The 25223-nt window shown below is 44.5% G+C and overlaps 2 protein-coding genes across 2 annotated transcripts in view; both read left to right on the top strand.

The window, feature by feature from the left end:
* Positions 1-109, top strand: part of IL1R2 (interleukin 1 receptor type 2) — an 87425-nt gene extending 87316 nt beyond the window's left edge. The window contains exon 9 of the mRNA XM_072621581.1: positions 25-109. Coding sequence (XP_072477682.1) covers positions 25-41 — 17 coding nt within the window. The 3' untranslated portion in view covers positions 42-109. The remainder of the gene's footprint in view (positions 1-24) is intronic.
* On the top strand, positions 69-25009 carry LOC140512188 (equilibrative nucleoside transporter 1-like). The gene is made up of 14 exons (XM_072621448.1): positions 69-157; positions 3535-3606; positions 5250-5331; positions 7498-7694; positions 9850-9989; positions 11422-11556; positions 11701-11798; positions 12940-13239; positions 18405-18562; positions 20973-21102; positions 21411-21519; positions 22000-22085; positions 22838-23040; positions 24390-25009. The coding sequence occupies exons 1-14, from the start codon at positions 150-152 to the stop codon at positions 24499-24501; spliced, it is 1830 nt and encodes a 609-aa protein (XP_072477549.1). The 5' UTR covers positions 69-149; the 3' UTR covers positions 24502-25009.
* The last annotated feature ends 214 nt before the right edge of the window (positions 25010-25223 follow it).

Below are 25223 nucleotides of genomic sequence, written 5' to 3'. Positions count from 1 at the left end.
TTTAACCCACTATTGTTACTTCAGGTTCCCATTCCTGCTGATCTCTCCATCAGCATTTCCTGCACAGCCAGCACTACCTCAGTTAAGTTCCAAATCCTGGATGTGAGACTCTACTAGGTCTGTTTCAGTGTTTCCACTCATCTCAACACATGTGCAGGTAGGTGCCCTGGTTTGTCTTGTGAAAGAGCACAGTTTTCCTCGGCAGTATGGTCTCTGGGGTTGGGAAAATGGTGTTTTCATTATCTTCTCACCTGCTTCACATCATATAGGAAAGCTTGTAAGAATCCCAGGAAAAGGTTGGAATTTGACTGTAGTGAAGGTGCAGGGGGCTTCTGGGTGTAGGGGTCTTTGTTACTAGGGCTTGGCCTGTCCTATTCTTCCTTCTGTCTCTCTTCTGTCAAGTTTGAGGATCAGGGAGCCCAGATTCTTCTGGTGGCATCTCCTTTCCTGTCCTTCTTGTCTTCTCCACCCAGGTCTGCCAGGTTTCTGGTGTCGGGGCAGCTTCTGGGGCTTAGAGAAAAGCCAAGAGGAAGAGGTAAGGGCAATTGGAGCTACTGCATGGTGTGAAGGGCCTGGCAGAATCAGAATACCACATTAGGGAGGGTTCCTCCAGCCTCAGGACCTGAATTTTTTTTTTTTTTTTTTAGGTATCTGTAATATGGAAGAGGAGGAGGGGAGAGGTGGATTCCAAAATGTCTTGTGCTCCCTTCTATACTTCACTCTCCCCAACTCAACTTGGCCCCTAAACCTCCATCTCCCCCTTCTTTTTTTGCCTTTTTGATGGGTCAGGCACAGAGGTTCTTGACTGGACCCTTGCCTCAAATGGGACTCAAGTAGGCAAGGGGTTCTCCTCTGCCAAGTAATGGGAAAATCTGACATCTAAACTTGCCTCTCTACAGCAGTCGCCCCTCCCTCTAAACCTGATCTGGTTTGGCCAGTTTCATTCTTCTGCTATCTTTTAAGAAGTGCATGAGTGTCTCAGATTTGATTCTTCCACCTATTCAGGAATAATAATAATTCTAACAGCTAACCATGATAGAACTTACTAAAAGCAGGCTAAGTACCATTATCATATCATTTAATCCTCATAATAACCCTGGGAGTGTGGCCCTGTGGATGAAGCGCTGGGCATGGAATCTGGAGGACTCATCTTCTGGAATTCCAGTCTGGCCACAGATGCTTATTAGCTATGTGACCTTGGGCAAGTCGCTTGACCCTTTTTGACTTTATAAAATGATCAGGAGAAGGTGTTAACCAGATTTTACTGAGTCAGTCTCTAACCTGTAGTCAGATAACAGTTTAATTAGTTTCATTATGAAGAACACATTTGTAAAGCGGGAATTGTCCTGATTAGAAGTCCACCTTGCTGAAGTGGAGACTGATTTACATACATAAATCACAAGTGGGAGGCGAGGGGGAAAGGCATATTACAAACAACGTTTTCCTGGGCTTGAGCAGTTTCCCACAACAGACACACAAATGGAAGTCAATGCAACAATTCTAGAGTCCTCTGGGAGCAATATAGCTGTAGTCCTTGGGGTTCTTTATTTGCTGGGTCTGAGGACCAGAGTTCTGTGACAGGAACAGGTCTTTGATTCACAAAGGCAGAAGGATGCCAGTGATTGTGAGTCTTGTCAAAGTTTGATGGATCAGTTTAAACTGCATTGTAAATCTGACTCATAAGAGAGGCAGTTCCGAAAAATTCGATCTATTAGTATATTCATTATATGTATTATTATTAAAATCATAATACCCTTCACATCCTCTCCTTTCAACCAAAAAGGTTGGTAGGACCCTGAACGCCGATGAGGAGCATTCATTTGAAAAGTGATTTTAATTTTATGTAAGAATAAATGATTGAGAAATCTAATGCCAAGGTAGATGGCAAGGCAAATTAAAGAAATATCAGGGCAGGATGGAGGGTGCTGCCAAAGCTTTCAGGCAACCAGGAGAGTAGCTAAAAGGAAGGTCAGAGAGAAATATGCTCTGGAAAGTTTTGACCCCATCCCATAAATTTTTTCTTGCTTGTTTAAAGCACCAAGATCTTCCTCTATTTGAGAGGATTGACTGACATAGAAACAACATTCCTCCCCAGTGACGACACAGGACTCCTGACCTCCCTGCTCCTCCCAGCCATTAGGGTGTCCAGCACCCTATGGTTTGCAATACCATGAGGGCAAGTGAAACAACCTGCATTCATGGCAAGTTCTGCCCAAAGGTTCCCGATAGAGGGACAGAGTATGTTTGTATAGAGTATGGCTTCAGTACTAGTCAGGGATCCAATGGATGCCAACAGGGTCATAATGGGCAGGAAAGCAAGCTTTAGCTGCTGATGGAGAGACAATTTTTAACTGTAGTGGAGAGGTTACTTGGGAATTGGGACAAATTTGGCATAGTGTTGACAAAAGCACAGAGGCCTTCCAGAAGGGAGGGAGGCTGTGATATAGTGTGGAACCATAAAAGAAGAACAGTTCTATGGATCGGGGCAATTCAATGACAGAGGTACAAGTATCAGAGGGCGAATCCCAGGCAGAATGAGTGAGACTCCTGATTTTCAGTGCCTCACCCCTGTAGAACCACCCACACTGGAAAACACTCAATTTGTCTGACTTTTGGGAATGTTATTCAGCGTTGTCACCCCTTGAAACTTTAGCCCTAGCTGCCCCATGAGAATCCTGGATCATAATCCCAATGGGAGGGTTCTGTTTTACTGGCCCTCCCGACACATGCTCCAAAAACTGCCCTGTGCCTCCCCTGACTGAGAAACCACCCAGTCCTGCTCGGCTTCATAGAGGAACAGCTTATGTGAAATGGGAAGGAAAAAAACTAATGGAAGCCTGAGAGGATGCCCAGACCCTCTTACCCCCTCACCCTTACCTCCAGCAGAAAGGATCTTAGGGACTGGGGCCAAGTCCCTCTGAGAGAAGGATTATGTGGCTATTGTCTTCTTGTCCTTCTTTGTCCTTACCTTTTCCTCCTCCCTGTTTTGTACCTTCCCTCTGCCCCTTTCTTCCCTCCCATATCTATCCTTGCTTCCTCTATTTTACTTTCCTCTCCACCTCCTCCCTCTAGTCTCCTATCTCCCCTGATTCCTCCCTGCCCTTCTAGTCTCCCATTTTCTCATCTGTCTCTTCTCTCTTTCCCTCCCAATTACCCCCACCCTTCTGCTTCCTTCTCTCCTGTTTCCTGTCTACAGACTTCCCAGGGCTGGATAAAAATAGTTATGGCAGTGGTAGGGGACCAGGTATTGCCACAGCTGGGGAGGAGGTGGAGGGGTGGGGGCGAGCTCTCAGGACTTTGTTTCTTTTGGTGACAGTTTCAGGTATTCTGGGAACAGGGTTCCTTTTGAAGGGGAGTAGGTGAAGGCTTGTTGGGGTCCCTTTGGGAGGTGGTGAGGGGGTCAGACACTGACAATTCCAACAAAAATAGTGAAGTTAGGAGTTAATCTAGTGCTTGGCCATGAGGGGACAAAGAAGCATCTGGGGTGGGAAGGGAGGGGAACTTAACACCAATTCTGCCCCTTTCCCCTTCAAGGACCCCCAGACTGACAGAGCTGGAAGCCACAGGCATTACTACCATGATGACCTGTCACAAGCCACAGGACAGGTATGGTAGAGTTGGAGGATGGGGGCAGGGAGAGGAAGCATAGAGGACCCAAGGAGGGGTCTCTGCCTGTGGAGCTGGGGGAAGGGGAAAGGTTGCCCCCTTTGTCTACTGGCCCTTCCTGATGGAAACTGTGAGTCAGGCCCAGACCAGAGAATGGGGAGGAAATCTATATCTGAGTGTTTGCTAGGGGCTTGGTCAGTAGGAGACAGGCATGTAGGATGGCTTGGGCCTCTTCCCATTCTGTCACTGTTTTTACCTGCTGCTGGTTCCCCTCAGCTAGCAGGCCTTGGCTTCCAGCCTCTTCCCATGGGGAAGGATATTTGACAACTCCTGTTTTCTTCCTTGCCAACACATCTGGAACCACCCTTCTCTTTCTGGGACTTCTTTGCATAGCTCCCTTTTTTCCCTTCTCTGGCTTCATATCTCACTTCTCTATCTTAATCTCTGCTTACTGTCTCTTAGTGCTTTCCTGCCTTGCCTCATCTTTCGCCTTCCTACAGTTTTTTGGTCTCCTTCTTGTCTTAATCTTTTTTCCTACCCCACTCTTTACATCCCTGCCCCTAGTATACCAGTGCTCCATGCTCTATCTTGGTCATTTACTGTTCACCCTTTGGGAGATTCATCTCTGACATCCATCCCATCCTTGCATCCCACATCTACCATCAGAGACCTGTCATGTGATTTCTCTCTTCCCATCAACCTGTCCTCTGGTTTTTCAAGCCTAGGCTCCCTGTCTTTTGGTTGGGTAAACAGTTCAGACTTTTTTCTCTTGAGGTTCTAGCCATGATCCCAACTCTTCCTTTGTGGTTCAGCCTGTCCCAGACAGTGCTTGATATGGAGATGGGTTTTAGGGAGTATTTCTGCCCTAATGTGGGTTGGAGAATCATAGCTCCTTCGTCTTTTCCCCTGCAAACTAGGAAGACCCTAACTATTAACTCTATTTAACTTGGATGACTTCCTGTTGCTTGATATCTATGGTCCCACTCAAGGAAGTGTGACCAACAGAGCTGGTTTTGTCTGGAGTAAGAAGTAGACACATACTCACACATACATACAGACTCTGGCCTCCCAAGTTCATTTCTCCCACTCACCCCTTCGTGCAATGGCCAGGCAGAAGCACCAGGAAGCTTGGTTCCCCTGGTTTTACATCTTTTGTAGGTAACCTTAGACATTCCCCTTTCCTCCTACCCCCAACAGGCAGCAGCATAATTATTTCCAGCCAAAAGGGGAAGGAGGTATATTTGATGTATATTTTGTTTTCTTCTCTCTCCCTCCCCTCCTCTGCAATTCCTCCCCCTTTCTGTGTGGAACTGTATGGGATTGAACTGGAGTTCCTGGCCTTTGAGGTCCCTATGGACCAATGTGGGCTGGGAACTAAAGTACAGATATAGTGTCATGCCTGTGTCCATTTCTTGAGAGAAACTTGTCTTTCCCTGGGTCAAAGTCTGTCTCCCTCCAGCTTTATGCACTAGGCAGATAGTCAGAGCAGGTGAAGTGTTAGCTCAGAGTCACAGTGGATTGGAGGGGGCTGAGAGTGAAATGAGGAGTGAGAGATAGGCTCCAGAGAGAGTGTCCTTTTAGTTAGGGACCTAAGCTGGGACATGCCACTCATCCATCCATATGCCTTTCTTGTCTTTTTCCAGGTACAAAGCGGTATGGCTTATCTTCTTCATTCTAGGGTTGGGCACTCTGTTGCCATGGAATTTCTTTATGACTGCCACTATGGTGAGACTTGGGAGAAAGGAAAGATGGTAGACCACTTGGCAAGGGGCAGAGGGTGGGTACCTTTCCCAGGGGTACCATGGGAAGTCATTGTTCAGTAAAGTACTTAGAGGAGGTACCTGAGGGTATAATTTGAGGATGTAGATAGGTGGCATATCCATCTTGGGAGATGAGAAGTGTTTCTGTTCACTGGGATGGGAGGAGGAAGAGACAGTATTGTTGGGTACTGGAGAATGCCCTGGATATGGGAAAGTGGCACCTTGAATTCTCTGCTTGTCTCTGATATTGGAACTTGGTTAAGTTACTACATCTCAGAGCCTTGGTTTCTTCCTCTGAAAATTAGTGAATTAGACTAAATCAGAGATTCTTTTTTGGTGGGGTGGGGTGCAGGGAAGGCAATTAGAATTAAGTGACTTACCTAGGGTCACATAGCTAATGAGTGTCTGAGGCTGGATTTGGACTCAAGTTGTCCTGACTCCAGAGCTGGTGCTGTCTCCAATGTGCCACCTAGCTATCCCTTGGATCAGAGATTCTTAACCTGGGATCTGTGCATCTAGAAAAATACTGTCTTTTCAATATAATTGTTTTCCTTTGCAATTCTATGTATTTTGTTTTATGCATTTAAAAAATTCTCCTGAAAAGATAGGCTTGGATTCACCACATTGCCTAAGGGGTCCATAACACACAAAAAGTGAAGAGCTCCTGGCCTAGATGGTGTCTTTAAGGTGCCTTCCAAGGGTCATATAGTTCTGTGAATGGGGACGTGTGTTTATGTGTATCCTTCACTAAAGTTCTTTGCAATTTTGTGCTGATGTTGTGATGAACTTTAGGTTCTTACAGTTCTGAAGTACTCTACTGACTTGGAAAAAACTAGCTTCCTGCCAGAAGACTCATCCCTAGCTACATTTGTTATGGCCAAGCACGAAGTTGTGTGTTGTAGTAGACAGAACGCTGATTTTGAAGTCAGAGAGATGGGTATTTAAATTCCACCTCTGGCACTTTTTGATCTGGGGCAAGGCACCTTACCTAAGAGTATAAGTAACTTCAATTCTCTTTTCCTTTGCAGCAGATAACAACATAGCAGGACTCTATGTGGCCTTGTCTCTGCCTAGGGAGAAGAGATTAAAAAAGGAGACGGTGTTCAGTATCTTATAACTTCTACACTGTCTGTTTTAAAAAATTTGGACCTGTGATTTCTTGATTCTAAGAATCTTCCTCCACCCTTGCAGCATGGAAGTCTTAGAGAGCTGCTTGGGCACTTGGAGGTGAGGTGATTTGCCCCCTAGGATCACACAGTCTATGTGTCAGAAGGTGGGACTGGAACCCAAGTCTTCTGGACTCAGCTCCTCACTCAATATTTCACCATCTGTCTAGATTACTAGACTTGCTAGACTGTATTTCTTTATTATTATTATTTTTTGCCTTTTTTGGGCAGCATGACTAATATGGAAATATGTTTTGCATCAAAAAAAAAAAAAAGAAAAAACCCAAGTGTCAATTGCTGGTACTCAGAGGATGTTTGGGCATCCTTGCCCAAAACCCGGCGTGAGTCTGAATATACTAATAGAAGAAATGAAGCATACCTCCATGTAAATCAAGAGGAAAGCTTCCCCTGTATGTTGGATGGATCATCTAAGATGGCAGAGACGAGAACCAATAAGGCATGGGTAGATTAGGATCTCTACTAGAAAAAGGAATAACCCTGTAGGTGAACGAAGAGCCATCCAAGAAATATTATGGGATCATAGGATTTCATGCAGTCTCCTCATTTTAGATATGAGGAAAATGAGGCCCACAGAAATGACTTGCTCAGGGTCACCCTAGTAGCAAGTGGCTGAGCCAGTACTTTGTGTGTAGCCCTTCCTCTGATTCCAAATCTGCTACAGTATATAGCCTCCTTCCTTCCTTTATAACTGCTTAGTTTTCAAGATGGCCTTGGGACCAAGGTGGCATCCTCTTTTTAAAAATTAGTGAACAGAGTGGCATTTTTTAAAACATAGTTTTGCACATCTCAATATTATCTGCCTTCCTAGAAGACAGCTGGATTCTCATCTTATGAATTTTAGTCTGTTGTGAATATTCTGAAAGCTTAGATTTGCTAGTGAATCCATGTGCACATGAATACATTAGTACCTGTTGATGTTCCTTACTGTCCACCTCTCTCCTCAGTACTTCAAAAGTTGTCTGGGCCCACCCCAGAATAACTTGGGTGCCTTTACAGAGGAAAATAGGGACCTACTTGCTACTCCATCATCACCCCCACTGGAGCCCAGCTTCCTAAGCTCCATTTTCAACAATGTCATGACCATCTGTGCCATGCTTCCCCTCCTGGTCTTCACTTGTCTCAACTCTTTCCTGTGTTGGAGGTAATTGAACCCTTCCATGACTCACCTCCTTTCCCTATTGCCCTAACTGCTTGCTTCAGTAATATAAATGGTGATGACCTGCCCAGGCTCACACAGATGGAGCAGTAGCTCTGAGATTTTGGCCCAATTATTCTAACATCTATTGTCACTCTTTCTATTTTCTGGGATGGCAGAAAGGTGGGAGGCTTCTAGGGAAGAAAGTGGTTGCATATTGCTGCTACTATATTTGATGTATTTGCTCAGTGTTATTTTGTAGTAAAAGAGGGTTCAGTCTTAGAGGGGGTTCAAGAGTTTTTCTTTTCCCTAGAAATAATTATGATACAAAGACAAATTACAGTTATCCTTTCCACATCATGACTTTTCCCATAGTTGTTTCGATAAATATGGGTGTAGCAGCAAGCACCCTGCCTACACAGGATGGTCTGCTGTACAGGTTCTTAGATCTGCTTTTCTCAAAGGAAAGCAACATTTGAGGGGTCAACAATCACTTTAATCAAACACATATACCAACAGAGAAAATACAAGCTGAGAAATAAAGACCAACAGACAGGGCTTCCAACTGTCTGACCATAAGCAATACACACATCACAGATCAATAGACAGATCCAACTGTCTGACCTTTACATACATACATAGTTACCAGAGAGAGAAGACCAACATCTGGGTTTTCAAAGCCAGAGGGCTCCTTGTCATCTACCCAGAGGCTTGTCTGGCCAAACAAACACTAATGAGTAAACCCCAAAGTAAAACCTCATTTATACACTTTTTGGAGATGGATGGCAAGACCCTCTGATCCAGTGCCTTAATAAAAATTAACAAAAGGGATTTTGACCTAATAATGGGCTGGGAAGATCTTTAACTCTTCCCCTCACCCACCATTAATCTCTCTTTCTCTCTCTCTTCCTTCCTTCCTTCCTTCCTTCCTTCCTTCCTTCCTTCCTTCCTTCCTTCCTTCCTTCCTTCCTTCCTTCATCTTGTCTTTCCCAAAACCTTATTCTGAAGCCCATGTATTGGACAATAGGTCCCTGTCCAAGCTCTACTTAATGACTGCTTGATTTAGTTCTTTTTTTCTGCTCAGTAAAGAGGCCATTCCCTGACCACTTCTTAAAGAGGACTATTCACTCAATGGCCATTACCTCCCTCTAACTGAGTACCTGAAAAGGCCAAGGTCTCTCTGCATCCTGGGCCATCTCCAGTCATCCTGATGAATATCTGGTCACTGAATCCAGATGACCCAGGAGGAGAAAGTGAGGCTGGTGACCTTACACAGCCCTTCCTCAAAACAAAGTCAAGCGCAAGTCATGTCATGGTTTCTCTGATGTCATGGTCTTTTTCCGAAAGCCAAGGATGAACACAACAACCTTACATTAACATTACAATGGGTCTACATAAGAAATTAAGTGGGAATTTTTGGGGAGTTTTGTGGAAGCCACAAAGGACATGCCAAGGTCAGTAGATAACACAGAAAAAGTTTAGAAACTAAGAATTGCATAAAATATATATAGAATAGTGGATGATAGTATCAGCACACTTTATCTTTTAATACCACGATGACAATTCAGGCTTCTCTGGTCCAAAAGGAGGGCCAAAAAATTTTACACAGATTTTCCAGATCACAGGGGCACTGCAACTTTAACTCCCTAAATGTGGAACTGTATATCAGTAAGATTTTTTTTAAAGTGAAATGAGGTGATTGGAATAAATAGTAATCATCCCAATTTGTCTAATGATTTAAAGTTTACAAATTGCCTTACCTAGAGTATTTTGTTTTCATTCTTATAGTAACCCTATGATGTAGGAGTTGTTTTATCCCTATTTTCGGTATGGAGGAAATTGAGGATCAAAGAGTTTTAAGTGACTCACTATGTGTATCTGAGGCAGGATCTGAATATAAGTATTTTTGACCTGCTTAGTGATCTCTAGGGAGTGAGTCCCTCCAGCTTGACGTCCTCTGAACTTATTCCTTGTTCACTCTCCACTACACCCATTTCTTTCTTGCGTAGCTTGTCCTGAATTCTTCTTATTCCCCTCCTCCCTCCTCTGTGCCCTGCGGTCCTCTCCCTTATGTGAGCCCATGGACCTGTGATTCCCCTGCCTCTGGTTTGGGAAGAGGGAGTATGGATTTGACCTACTCTCCTTTCCTTTCCTTCTGCAGGATTCCTCAGGCCCTAAGGATCTTGGGCAATATGGTGGCCATCTTGCTGATGTTTGCCTTGACAGCCATCCTGGTAGAAGTGGACCTTGACCCCATGTCTTTTTTCACTGTCACCATGATCCAGATTGTTATCATCAACTGTGAGTTCTCTGGGGAGTTTTCAGGGGAGAAGAGAGTTGATTGGGGAATCTGTGGGTTGATGGAGAGCCAGTGGGAACTTTCTCAGCTTGGATTTTCCTCATTCCCTCATTGGTCCCAATCTCTTCATTTGCTGTTCCATACAGAGATTAGGTGAATGGATGGATAGATAAATAGGTAGAATATTTAGATAAATTTATAATTTATAAATTTTATTAAATATATTTTGTGTAATTTTATATATAAGTATACATTTATAAAAATCTAAATTTATAATTTAGAAAATTTAGATAAATAGGTAGAATAGAATAAGAACCTATGTAGGATGTATTAAGCTCTGAGAATACAGTTAACTATCAAGCAAAACAGTTCCTGCTCTTAAGGACCTTTCCATTCTAATGGGAGAAGAGGATACACAAAAGGAGAGCTGGAAAGGGTTGGGTGGAGGATCCAGTGTAGAGTTGGGTGAGAGAAGTGGTATGAAAGCTTGGCTCTAGGCAAACTGAGGTATAAAGCTTACTGGAATCCCAAGAACTGAATCCCACAGCACCCATTTCTCTTTGCAAAGTGGACCCTGGGGAAAGGAACATCTTGGCCAGTTGTTACTGTTTGTTGAGTTGTTTCAGTTGTGTCTGACTCTCCATGACCCCATTTAGTTCTTCTTAGGAAAGATACTGGAGTGGTTTGCTATTTTCCTTCTCCAGCTCATTTTATAGATGAGGAAGTAACTGAGGCAAACAAGAGTAAGTATCCAGGGTCACACAGCTAGTAAGTATCTGAAGGTGGATTTGGTCTCAAGTGGTCCTCCTGACTCCAGGGCTGGCACTGGATCTGCTCCCCCCACTTAGTCGCCCTCCCCACAGAATAACTATTTTCCCAACTATTTGAATTAGTCCTCCTTAGCCTCCCAGCCTGAGAGACAGTCAGTCCAGCATTTTATTAAGTGCTTACTGTGTGTTGACCTCTATCTTAAGTGCTGGGAATGCAAATATATGTAAAAAAAGACAATCTCTGACCTCCAGGAGTTTACCTTCTAAAGGAGAAGCCTACACTTACAAGGAAGTTGAAAGGGCAAGAAACCTGGTTCTAAGGCATGATGGGGAGAAGGCTGGAGGGAAAGGAGGAAATATTTGCCTCGGCCTCTCTCCTTGAGAGGATATTCCTGGAGTGCCCAGTGACTTCCTCTTGATCCTCCAGTCTTCACTAACCCTTGTAACAACCTTCTGAGTCTTATTTATTTCCCCTGGTCCCCTCTCTACTGTTCAATTCAATTCATCAAATATTTATGAAGCAGCTCTTGTGTGCTAGCCACTGTACTAAGTGCTGGAAAAAGAAAGTCTGTTCCTGCTTTACTGTCTTACTTCCTCTCATCTCATCAGGTTGACTGTTTTCCTTCCCCTTCTGTTACACCGTGTTGTCTTATGTTCTTTTTAGCATCTGGAGCCATTCTCCAGGGCAGCCTGTTTGGCCTGGCTGGCCTCCTGCCTGCCAGCTACACAGTTCCCCTCATGAGTGGCCAGGGCCTGGCCGGAATCTTCACAGCTGTGGCCGTGATTCTTGCCATTTCCAGTGAGTTCTTCTCACTTCTTTATGACTAGCTGGGGGGAAGGGGAGGGGAAGTATCCTTAGGGGATTGATTGGGGATGGAGACCCTGCAACGAGCACTTTTCTCATGTCCTCTGTGAGTAATTTCCATTCCCTCTACCTCCATAGGTGGTTCAGAACTGGAACAAAGTGCTTCCAGATACTTTATCACTGCCTGTGTAGTCACTACCATTTCTGTTTTATGCTACTTGGTCCTGTCTTGCCTGGTAAGATGAAGGGAGGAAGTCTGTCCTCTGGGGGCTCCTGAACAATAGAGACAGTGTGGTATAGTAGAAAGGGGGCTCTGCCACTTAGCAAATCACTTTTCTCTCTGGGCATCAGTTTTCTGATCTGTAGTCATGGTGGCAGAAATAATAACTGTAGTATAATAGGATATAATATAAAATATATAATATGATGATAAAATAATAACAATAAAATAAATGGCTAACATATATAATATTTTAAAGTTTTCAAGGTACTTTATGAATAGTATCTTTCACAAAATCCCTGAGAGATATATCATTATTATTCCCATTTTACAGATGGAGAAACTGAGGCAAACAGAGGTTAAGTGGCTTACGCAGGATGACATAGCCAATAAGTATCTGAGGCTGAATTTAAATAGATTTTCCTGACTTCAGACTCAATGTTGCCTGTGCCCCTCTGTCTTCCTTACACACACACACACACACACACACACACACACACACACACACACACACACACACACACACATAGAGTCTTCCTCTTTTAGTTCTTCAGGAACCCCCTTCTGCTTCTAAGTCAGTAATATCAAACTTCAAAAGAATTAGAGGATTTCTTCCAGCAGCATATTATTGGCTTAGAAAGCCACAAATGAATATTATCTGTGTTGTTTGTTTATTTTGTTATTTTTCTAATTACATTTCTTATGGTTTGGGCCATGTATTTGACACCTCTGCACTATCTCCTTGCTATCAAAGTAATCAGCCAGTAGACAAATGATCCCAAAGATCTTTCCCTATTTTGGGACCTGGGGTAAAGGAAAGTATGTCCTCATTCCACCCCTGTCTCTGGGGTTCAAGGGCACTTATGGTGATGCTTCCTTCCCCTATGTATTACTACTCCCTAGCTCCTCCAGGCTTTGGGAGAGACATAAAATGCATATCATTCAGTTGCCATGCTTGTTTATTTTTCAGTGCAAATAAACATGTAAATAAAGTCTTATTTCCTTCTCCCTCTAAAAACATATAAGTAAAATAAAGGGGTTGGATTAGATTAGGGTCCTAGGTCTGTGATCCTAAGCATGGAGATGATTGGAGAGTTGGAAGCTGGGGAAGAGGATCCCAGTCTGAGCTGCCCCTTTTCTTTCTTTCTCCCTGCCAGAAATTCTACCGGTATTATCAGCAAGCACAGATGGAGGCTCTTGGGGAGTGGGAAGTCAAAATGGATTTTATTCTAAGAGGTCCTGGGCCCCAGAGGAGTGGGAGGGAGGTTACTTTGAGGGAATACATATTTAAAGAGAGAAGTCTTTTATGTGCTAGATGCTGTAAAGGATACTGGAAAAATGTGACCTCTGGACTGGGTGATTCAGAAGAAATACAAAATATGATTTTATGTGACAGCACATGGCTATTTTTCTCTGCTCCAGGGGAGACTGAGGCTAGTGGATGGGTTGAGCTGGAGTCCTGAGGTGCAGCATGGCAAAAGCCAGCCTGGTGTCTGCCATACTACACCAATATGGCGGACCCTTAGGGAGCATATGGAGTGTAGTGATAAGGAGTGGCATCAGGCTGACCATGGAGGGTGTGAGTGACTGCTTTACCTACAGCCTGGGCAAGCTAGGGAGACCGAATCTTAAAAACAAAGGAACAGTAACAGAAAACCTAGATATGGTCTCTAGGCCAGGTTCTGTGAGGAGAAACATAAAACATGATGCCCGTCTGGGGATGCAGATTTAATAATGTGGAAAAACAATGACACGCTGAAAATTGGAAGGTTCCACTGTCCATACAAGAAATCTTCAGAAGAGGCAGAAATCTGAGTGAGCGAGGGCCTGTTTTGTAAGGTTCAGCTCAAATGCTTTCTCCTCCAAAAGTCCTCCTTGGTCAGACTCCAACCCTCAGCCCCAAACTCACACAGCAGCCCTCTGCAGTGTGGACTCATCAGGTAAAATTGTGTATGACAGTGCTTTGTGTATATGACACATCCCTGTGCTAGACTGGAACCATGAGGGCAGGGATCTTGTGTTGTCTAAACTTTGCATATCCCCTGGCATTCCTTTAGCCTCTGTAAGATGGGACTTCTTAAAAAAAAGAGACGCTTAGCAACTGTTAACTAGTTTGTGGTGGTATTGTCTTCTGAAGCCTCTGGGAATAGGTCAAACTTAAAAAGATTGGTAGGGTTTATTTGGAGGAGGGAAAGAAGGATGGAGGGTGTGAGCTAAAGAAACTGAATGAGGAGAGGCAGGAAGTAGAATAATAGTTCTCACTTGGGTAGCATTTCATTTATTTTCAGCATCAAACCCTAACTTTATTTCTCAGCCCTGAGATATGGGGATGAGCAGACAAGCTGTGGAGACTGTGAAAGAGAGAGGCCTTAAGGGTCCTAAGAGGTGAATCCAGGGCTCCATGAAAGCTGAGACTTGAGTCACATATGGCTGTGGTTGAGAGGGAAGGGAAGTTCTAGAACACTGGTTGATGGGGGAGATCAGAGGGGAGCAGGCAAGATTGGATAGATCTGGAAGCTGGGCCACCAGCTGGGGGATCATCTCCACGTATCCCCAGGTCCCAGGAGCACAGCTTCTCATAGGACCTTGGATTGAAGGTAGGCTCTAGGCTCAGGGCAATGAAGAGGGATCAGAAATGAAAAATAGAGGGAAACTAGAATGGGAGGGTAGGGATACTAAAACATTACTAGGGACTAGAATAGGATGAGGCAGGATATACAGGATGCAAATCCCAGATGGGGAAAGAGTGGGGGAGAGAATACAAAGATCTAAGAACTGCCCCAGACAGCTCTACCCTCTGAGGGAGGGGGTCAAGTAGCAGAAAGACCCTGATCCAGCAGTGTGTGCTCACAGAACAGGCATTGGGTTGCCATCATCTCCAGTACTGGAGATCAGGATGTACAAAGTTGGAATTGACATAGATGAAGCCCTGGAAATCATCCTGTTGCCTGGGACCTGGCAATCAGATGAGTTCATCATGAGGGCCCAGAGAAGTGAAAAATCTGTCAAAATTCTCACCACTGCAACCACACGGTTGTGGCTCAAAGGGAGGGGAATTCTCCAGCCTCTCTAGGTACTCTGCTAATCAGTCCAATAGAAGCTACGAGCATGGATGGCAGCCTCTGCCACATACACTTCCATGAATGTTTAGCCAAAGAACCATCCATTGGAGTCATGGGGCTGGGGGAGTGGCCCAGGAATACCTGATGCCTCTTATACAGCATTGCAAAAGTCAGAAGGGTGATTTCCTCACCACCACAGTGAAAAAGTAGGTAGCATTTTTTTTTTTTTTTTGGACTAGACCTATGATTGCAACAGGATTCCTGATGAGGAATTTACTTTACCAAAAGTAAATTCTTGGTTTGAAAATTACTGTCTTAGGGGCGGAGCCAAGATGGCGGAGTAGAAAGACGCACATACACATAGCTCTGAACCCACAACCCATAGAATGGCTACAGGGAAGTAACTCACGGCGAATTCCGCACCCAGAGGCCACGGAACATTGGAGCGAGGGAGATTTCTGTTCCAGAGAGACCTGCAAACCTCTCGCAGGGGGTCCTTCGCGCTGCGGACTGGGCGCCAGGACTGGGAGCTGAGTGCAGCCCTGCCGCGGCCACGGCACCGAGAGGAAAAGATCCGAGCAGGCTTCACAGACAGGATCTCCAGCGGCCACGCGGGTCCCTCCACCCACAGAGGGATCTGCAAACCTCTCCCAAAAGGTCCGTCGCGCTGCAGACACAAAGCCCAGCCCAGAACTGCTGCGGCCACGGCTGCGGCACCGAGAGAAACAGATCCGAGCAGGCTTCAGGGACGGGATCTCCAGCGGCCGCACAAGTCCCTCCACCCACAGGTGACAGGGGTGGGTGAGAGAGTCTCTTTGGCGGGTCGAGAGGGGAGTGGGGTGCCCCCATAATACAGCCCCCCCCCCCGGAGGTAGAAGCTGAGAGGCGGCTGCAGACAGGGGCTCCCCAAGCGGGCGGGAGCCTGAATCCATTGTGGAAGGTCTGTGCATAAACCCCCTGAGGGAACTGAGCCTGAGAGGTGGCCCTGCCCCGACCTCAGCACCAGAACATAATCTCATACTGAATAGCAGCCCTGCCCCCGCCAAAAGCCCTGAGGCTGGAAGCAGCATTTGAATCTCAGACCACAAACACGGGCTGGGAGGATCAGGAGGTGAGGTGGGTGTGAGGAAAATATTCAGAGGTCAAGTCACTGGCTGGGAAAATGCCCAGAAAAGGGAAAAGAAATAAGACTATAGAAGGTTACTTTCTTGGCGAACAGGCATTTCCTCCCTTCCTTTCTGATGAGGAAGAACAATGCTTACCATCAGGCAAAGACACAGAAATCAAGGCTTCTGTGTCCCAGCCCACCCAATGGGCTCAGGCCATGGAAGAGCTCAAAAAGAATTTTGAAAATCAAGTTAGAGAGGTGGAGGAAAAGCTGGGAAGAGAAATGAGAGACATGAAGTCAAAGCATGAACAGCAGATCAGCTCCCTGCTAAGGGAGACCCCAAAAAATGTTGAAGAAATTAACACCTTAAAAACTAGCCTAACTCAATTGGCAAAAGAGGTTCAAAAAGCCAATGAGGAGAAGAATGCTTTCAAAAGCAGAATTAGCCAAATGGAAAAGGAGATTCAAAAGCTCACTGAAGAAAATAGTTCTTTCAAAATTAGAATGGCACAGATGGAGGCTAATGACTTTATGCAAAACCAAGAAATCACAGAACAAAGAGAGAAGAATGGAAAAATGGAAGATAATGTGAAATATCTCATTGGAAAAACAACAGACCTGGAAAATAGATCCAGGAGAGACAATTTAAAAATTATGGGACTACCTGAAAGCCATGATCAAAAGAAGAGCCTAGACATCATCTTTCATGAAATTATCAAGGAAAACTGCCCTGAGATTCTAGAACCAGAGGGCAAAATAAATATTCAAGGAATCCACAGAACACCACAGGAAAGAGATCCAAAAAGAGAAACTCCTAGGAACATTGTGGCCAAATTCCAGAGTTCCCAGGTCAAGGAGAAAATATTGCAAGCAGCTAGAAAGAAACAATTCAAGTATTGTGGAAATACAATCAGGATAACACAAGATCTAGCAGCCTCTACATTAAGGGATCGAAGGGCATGGAACAGTATATTCCAGAAGTCAAAGGAACTAGGACTAAAACCAAGAATCACCTACCCAGCAAAACTGACTATAATACTTCAGGGGAAAAAATGGTCTTTCAATGAAATAGAGGATTTTCAAGTATTCTTGATGAAAAGACCAGAGCTGAAAAGAAAATTTGACTTTCAAACACAAGAATGAAGAGAACCATGAAAAGGTGAACAGCAAAGTGAAGTCATAAGGGACTTACTAAAGCTGAACTGTTTACATTCCTACATGGAAAGACAATATTTGTAACTCTTGAAACATTTCAGTATCTGGGTACTGGGTGGGATTACACATGCACACACGCTCACATACATAGAGACAGAGTGCACAGAGTGAATTGAATAGGATGGGATCATATCTTTAAAACAAAATGAAATCAAGCAGTGAGAGAGAAATATATTGGGAGGAGAAAGGGAGAAATTGAATGGGGCAGGTTATCTCTCATAAAAGAGGCAATCAAAAGACTCATTAGTGGAGGGATAAAGAGGGGAGGTGAGAGAAAAACATGAAGTCTACTCTCATCACATTCCACTAAAGAAAAGAATAAAGTGCACACTCATTTTGGTAGGAAAACCTATCTCACAATACAGGAAAGTGGGGGATAAGGGGACAAGCAGGGTGGGGGGGATGATAGAAGGGAGGGCATGAGGAGGAGAGTGCAATTCGAGGTCGACACTCATGGGGAGGGATAGGATCAAAAGAGAATAGAAGTAATGGGGGACAGGATAGGATGGAGGGAAATATAGTTAGTCCTATACAACACAACTATTATGGAAGTCATTTGCAAAACTACACAGATATGGCCTATATTGAATTGCTTGCCTTCCAAAGGGGAGGGGTGGGGAGGGAGGGAGGAAGAGAAGTTGGAACTCAAAGTGTTCGGATCAACTGTCGAGTAATGTTCTTGCCACTAGGAAATAAGAAAAACAGGTAAAGGGGTATAGAAAGCTATCTGCCCCTACAGGACAAAAGAGAAGATGGAGACAAGGGCAGTGAGGGATGATAGAAGAGAGAGCAAATTGGTCATAGGGGCAATTAGAATGCTTGGTGTTTGGGGGGGGAGGGGATAAAAGGGGAGAAAATTTGTAACCCAAAATTTTGTGAAAATGAATGTTAAAAGTTAAATAAATAAATTTAATTAATAATAAAAAAAAAAAAAAAAAAAAAAAAAAGAAAATTACTGTCTTAGAAGTGATTTACCCAAGGCTTGAAGAGATGAAAGGAATTTGTCCAGGGTCACACAGTCATTATGGGTTGGGTATTAGTCGGACTTTAATTCAGATCTTCTTGATTTCAAGGTTGGCTCTTTATCTGCTAAGCAAGTGGAGTCAGTTCAGATAAGAACCTGATCACTGACTTAGAAAGCCACAAATTAACATTATCTGTGTTGTATTGTGTTTTCCAATTTATTGTGTTAAACAATTTATCAGTTACATTTTCCATCTGGTTTTGGCTTACTCAGGAATTTTGCCAAAGTCCTGCAAGTTTGACACCTCTGCACCATGCCATGCTTCCTGTCTTCAACTTACTTCTGCGGGGAAAAAGAAACCCAGAAAGGAGAAGAAAGCTCAAATTCACAAAAACAAGGAACCCAAGAGCTAGACGGGACCTCAGTTGGTGGTTAGTCCAACTCATCCTTGTCCAAGAATCCTCCCCCCACTCTGTACTTTACCCAGTTGGTCCTCACATCTGAAAAGTGAGCACTAGATGACCTAAGAAGTCCTCATCCAATGAATGATCCTGAGCCTCCCATTCCATTTTCAAACAGCTTGGATTATCAGGAAGCTTTTCCTGACATCAGATCTCAAACACTTGATCCTAGTCCCTACCCTTCCAGATTCACAGTTCAAACAGAACAAGTATAGCTCTTTACATTGTTGGAGATATCTACCCTCTGTCACCTCAGTCTTGCATTTTTCAGGCTATCGACTGATCCTCATAAAATATATTCTTCTTTCCTTTCAACCATCCTCTCCTGGATACACTTCAGCTTGTCTATTTCTTTATTAAAATAGAGCACCCAGAGCTGAACTCATCCCTCTAGAGATAATGGCCTGGCCAGAACATCATAGATTGGAAACCTTCACCTCCTTGTTCTGAGCATTATCAGACTGTGAACTCTGTAATGGCAGGGATTGATTCTTGGCCTTTTTTTGTGTCCTTATCTCCCTCTTCCAACTCCATACATTTTCTTTCACTATGCCTCAAGCCTGAAGTAATTCTCCTTCCTCATCTTGGCCTTCTGGCTATTTCAAATCTCAGCTAAAATCCCACCTTCTCCAAACAAGAAGTCTTTCCTAGGCCTCTTTAGTCACCTCTTCTTGCCTTTCCTCTGTAATTATCTCCAATTTTTCCTGTCCATAGCTTATTTTTATATAGTTGCTTCTATGTTGAATCCCCAGTCAGATTGAGAGCTCTTCAAGTGCAGGAATTCATTTTTTTTGTTTTTCTTTACATCCCTGTTGCTTAGTATAGTGCCATAGTAGGCACCTAATAAATGTTTGTTGACTTGATTTGGATATTATGCACCTTTTAGTTCCCAGCATTGTATTATCAATCAATAAGCATTTATTATTACAGTTATGCTTTATCTTTTGCTATATTACACTGTAAAATCATATTGAGTTAAAAGATCAAAGATCTTAGAGCCTGAAGGAATGTAGGAGGTGATAAGCTGAAACCCTTTTTTACAGATGAGAAATCTGAATTCCAGAGAAGTTAAACAACTTACTTGGTATCTTAACTAGTATATATCTGAAGTAGGATTTGAACTCAGGCCTTTTTAAAATTTTGTTTTTTTGCTTTTTTTTTGACCAGGCAATAGAAATTAAGTGACTAGCCCCAGGCTTACACATCTAGTAAATGTGTCTGAGGTCACATTTGAACTCAGGTCTTCTTGACTCCAGGGCTGTTGCTCTATCCACAGTGCCACCTAGCTGCCTCAAATTTATACCTTTGTGATTCCAAGTCCAGCATCTGTCTACTACACAGACCATAGAGTGCTTTGATTCCAAATCCTATTATCTTTTCACTTTCCCGCACAGGAATAGGATTATGGTATGTTTACAGGCCACTGAGGAGACTTCCAACTAGGGCAGAGGGTGCCTTTGGGGAGAGGGATAAGAGAAGATTGAGTAGGAAGTTCAAGATTGAATTATAGAAGCCATTGGAAGGAAATGGTTTTGGTTGTGATAAATTAAACATAGTGAACATGTGTATGGAGAGGGTTTGGGTGTGGGAGACCTAGGCCTGTGATTTCATGTCATTTTAATAGGGAAATTCCCTATGCTAATTAATTACAATCAGTAACTATAATGCAGAGTATAATTTAGAGTCCTGGCCTAGAGGTTAAGTGATTAACCCATAGTCAGAACCAGTATTTGTCTTAGGAGGAACCTGATCCCAAACTTTGTGACCTAGGCCTGCTGTCTCTTCACTTACAAGGAGCTCCCTCTCTGAGATATGACACATTGAAAGTGGTGTATTTCCATAAGGAAGCACTTTCACTAGGGACAAGGCAAAATGCAGATTAGAGAAGGGAGCCTAGAGGAAGCAAGAGGCCTTTTTAGTGACCCAAGTGATGACTGGTAGCTCTGGGATATAAAGTTCTTTGTGGAAAGGGAATAACAGAGAACATGAAGTATGTGTCGTGTTGGACTGTGAAGTGGTTGTTTTGTGAGTTCCTGATGGGATCATCATAGGTTCTCTCTACCCAGTGACCTGAGACCTTGGTGATGGTACAGGGCAGAGGTAGGATGTGGGAAGTAGGTTCCATTTGGGAAGAGATGATGCTAGATAGTGGAAAGAGCACGTGCTCTGGAGTCAGATGGTCTGGGTTCAAATTCCACCTTGGGCAGAATCTATGTTATCTTGGCGAAAGTTTCTGTCCTTCAGTGTCCTCATTTATAAAATGAGCAGTGGGGGTAGGGGGTTGGTTAGATTAGATGGCCTCAGAATTCCTTTCCACCTCTAAATCTATGATCATACAACACTATATAAGAGAACAAATTTATTTTTCCCCCCAATTCAGGACCTTCTCATGTATTTACCTTGTCTTCCCAAGAGACAACTCTGCTACAAGTGGAGAAGAAGGAGGGATGTCAAAGCCCAGCACCCAGACCTCCTGTGAGAGGACTTCCATCATAGCTTTCTTCAAACAGGTAGATAAGGGTAAAAAGTCTGGTTCTTCTGCCTCTATATCCTGTCCTCCCCATCCCCATTTTCCCCTTGTCCTTGATCCTCTCTATTTTCTTCCCCCATCTTTAATCTATGACTTTGCCTATTTTTGACCCTTTGTTATTGGTGGCTAGGTCCAGAAGAACTTCCCCTGTCCTCATCATTCCAGCCCCCCACACCACTCCCCCACCACCACCCAAAGCACATCCAAAATGAGACTGAACTGCCACCCCCACACCCATCATCCCACGTGCTCCAGGAGGAAACCATCCCCTTTTCTTCTTATTCCCAGATCTGGGTTCTGGCATTGTCTGTCAGTTTTATTTTCATCATCACCATCTGTGTATTCCCCGCTGTGACTGCTGAGGTCCAGTCAACCATTGCCAGGACCAGTGACTGGAGTGAGAGCTGGATGGCAGAGTGGGCAGGGAAGGATTGGGTGTGGAATTGGAGGGGGAGGAACTGGAGAATGGAATCCCTGAGGGAGGGAAGAGAAGAGACCTTCACTAGGATTTGGAGGTCTTTAGGGTGCCAAGGGGATGATTCCTTTCCTTTTGAGATGATAGGGAGCTGTGCTGGTGGGGGAAGACTGGGAAACCTGCTTGTGTATGGGTCAGTGACTTGTGGGGAGTCAAGAGGGTGTCCTTAACCCTTTATTCTGCTCTCTTCTCAGTTCCCTGAAGGTAAAAAGTGGGATGTATTGTACAGTTGCAGAAACAATAAGCTTAGTTAAAAAATGCAGTTACTTGTTCCAGGTCACATAGGTGTCAGAGTTGAGACTGGAGCCTGTGTCCTGCCTCTTAATCCCTCCCCCTACCCACTTTGGGCCTCAAACCTTGTATTTTTACTACTTTGACACTTTTTTACCACCTCACTTCCAGAAAAGTACTTCATTCTTATTTCCTGCTTCTTCACTTTCAATGTCTTTGACTGGGCTGGCCGGAGCCTCACTACTCTCTGCATGTGGGTAAGTAGGGGTAGGGAAGCTGTAAGAGTCCCATAGGACTTTGAGGATAGAACAGTAATTAAATAAATTAGGGGAAGGGGATGTAAGCTGCCCTCTCCTGCTTCAAAACTGGTCAACCCAGGAGTGTGTAGTGGGTGGGGCTAGGGTTTGGGGTTTCTGGTCCCACTTAATGGACTGCAAGTTTCTTAGGGGTATCTCAGAATAGAGTGGTGTGTGTGAATGTGTGTGTGTGTGTGTGTGTGTGTGTGTGTTATGTGTATATGTGTGTATATGTGAGTGTGAGATCTATACACACATGTGATCACTTATCTTTACCTGGGGGAGTGGGTTAGGGGGCCAGGGATCACATTGTGGCACCTTCTGCTCCTCATATCTGAGATAATCCCCTGCCTCATCTCTGCTGTTTAGACTCCCTAGCTTCCTTCAAGGCTTCGCTGAGTAGCTACCTCCTGCAGGAAGCCTGTCCTGACTCCTCAGCTCTACCTCCCCCAGCTGGTAGAGCCCCACTCCCCCAGTTATTCCATATTTTACTTAGCTTGGGTCCATGTTGTTTTTGCCTCGATAGAAACTATGGGCAGGAATAGTTTTATCTTTGTGCCTCCAGGCCAGGAGCTTAGTAAATCCTCACTGATTAATTGGTAATGCTTGAATGAATGAATGGTAAGTGTAGGGACCCACTCTTAGGAGAGAACTCTCCTTGCTATGGGGCAGGCAGGGAGACCTAGGACCTTTGGGTGACCCTTTCTCCACAGCCGACAAAGGACAGCCGATGGCAGCTTCCTGCCCTGGTGGTGGCGAGGATTGTGTTTGTGCCATTGCTGATGCTGTGCAACATTCATCCAAGGAAAAATCTGCCTGTGATCTTTCACCATGATGCCTGGTTCATCATCTTCATCACGCTCTTTGCCTTTTCCAATGGCTATCTTGCCAGCCTCTGCATGTGCTTTGCCCCCAAGTGAGTGAGCAGGGCATGGGGATGAGAGAGGGAGGGCAGATTCTGGGCACAAGACTTCTGGGGCAGGACTCTTAGCAAGCAGGTAGGATGGTACAGGGACTCAATATGTCCTTTGACCAGTGAATCTGATGTAAGTTGCTGGCCTCAGCATCCCCATGTTCAGAGTTCTGAGTTTGGCATGATGGAGGGAGAGAGAAATGGGGAGAAGAGTTGCTACTCTTTCTAGCCTGATTGGAAGAGACCCATCCAGTATGCTTGAGAACCTCAGTCTCATTGGAGGAAGATAGCCTCCTCTTTCTAGGATTAGATGTGCCTAGAGCCAGGGTCTGTGCAGAGGGAGACAAGGATGGACAAAGCATAAGTCTGGGGAATGGGGTGAACAGTTAGAGATCTGGATAGCCATTAGCCTCAGCCTGTGGGAGTGCCCAGGTATATCCTGCCCTGTCCTTCTTACATAGCTTCTCTGACTACCCTTCTTTTAAGGACTTGCCCACCCAGCATCCTGCATCTGATCTGCATCCTTGGCATTCATTTCCCTATGTCCTCCACAGCTCTGGTTGCTTAAGGCAGGAAGTAACTTAGCTTCTAGTTGGGATTCTGGGAAGTATAGTTTGTTTGCTGTGAGATCTTTCATAGGTAATATTCACGGTGCCGTTTTATGTGAGTAGGGTGTCACAATCCCTGTTCAAGACATGGGCCTGAACAATGAAGGTTGAAGGTGGTAGAGAGGGAAGAATGGTGGGACATATAATAGCAGAGGCCATAAAGAGTGCTGGGGAGAGATTAGTGGGAGCACTTTGCTGAATGGGTTATGTGAGTAATAGAGCTAGCAGGGGTCTCTGGGTTGGGGACCAAGTGGGGAGGGAGTGTGTGCTGGAGTAAGGAGGGGGAGTATGTTGGGAATAAGCTGTGGGAGAGGTGCCCTAAGCAAAGCCAAGGGCCCAGGGTAACAGTCATCCTGAATCTGGGAGAGAACACAAAGTGTACATTTTTGGAAAGAGTACTGGATTTGGAGTTCAAAGACCTGGGTTTGGATCTCACCTCTGATAACTTCCTACCAGTGGGCAAGTCACTTTTATTTCTCTGGGCTTTTGTTCTCTCTTCTGAAAAAGGAAATTAAACTAGATGGTCCTTTCCAATTCTAAATTGATGAACTTCTGATCTTTGAAAGAGAATGAGTAGAGTGGATGGATAGAGGTATCCTTGGGTTTGAGAACTGGGTGTTGTGGAGTCTGGAAGCATGGTGTAGGATTTTTCATGGAAAGAGGAGAAGGTCCTGGTTCTGGAGAAGAGATTGCCAGGTACAGGAGTCTTGGGATGACCTTGCCTTTTGTTCCATCTCCGCTCAGGAAAGTGAAACCTTCAGAGGCTGAGGCTGCAGGCACAGTCATGGTCTTCTTCCTTGCCCTGGGTCTGGCTCTGGGTACCTTATTGTCTTTCCTGCTCCGGGTCATAGTGTGACCACTTAGAATCTTCCAGCCGCCCTGCGTTGTCCACTCTGACCTCTGTTTTCTCACTTGTACTGGGGATGGAATTGCAGAACTCCTTCTTTGGACACTGGGAGCCAAAGAGCTAGAGTTCTCTTATCCTGTGGAAGGGGTCCCAAGGGACAGCACAGAGAGGTGTAGCTTCCTGTAGTATTTGACTGACTGACCAATGGAACCCATTTATGGGCAAAACAGTGTTTATCCCCTCACAGTTCTGTATGTGTCTGTCTATTCCCATGTCCATCCCTCCGTATGTCTGTATCTGGTATTAGGGGTCAGGTGTATGAGATAAAGTATTGCTTTAGGGTCATATTTTTTCTGGCCATGTTTTTCCATCCATCTGACCTCAGCACTTTCCCTATTCCAAGCCTTTTTGTGTAATGTCTCATATACAGTGCCATTTATTTATATGCCTTTTTTTAATACTCAATACAGAAACCAAATGTCCCTTGAAGGCATAAAATAAATAATTTGGGATTATTTTTTTCCTGTTCAGTGTTTCTTGTCAACTCTATTCTGTGGGAGGAATGGGAGAAAGGTGAGAGGACTGGATAGGCCTGTTGTGGTTGCTCAGGGTGAGTATCCTGAGGAAGAGAGGGTGTTCCCAGATAATCATGGTAGGGATGGGGCTGAGCTACATAAAACATATTTTTTTGACATTATGTCTGTGGGGAGGGGGCCAATAAGGGGGCACCA

Source organism: Notamacropus eugenii, chromosome 6 (assembly GCF_028372415.1).
Source record: "Notamacropus eugenii isolate mMacEug1 chromosome 6, mMacEug1.pri_v2, whole genome shotgun sequence".
Lineage (NCBI taxonomy): Eukaryota > Metazoa > Chordata > Mammalia > Diprotodontia > Macropodidae > Notamacropus > Notamacropus eugenii.
The sequence above is the reverse complement of the archived record's forward strand: the minus strand, read 5'-3'. Positions and strand labels throughout refer to the sequence as shown.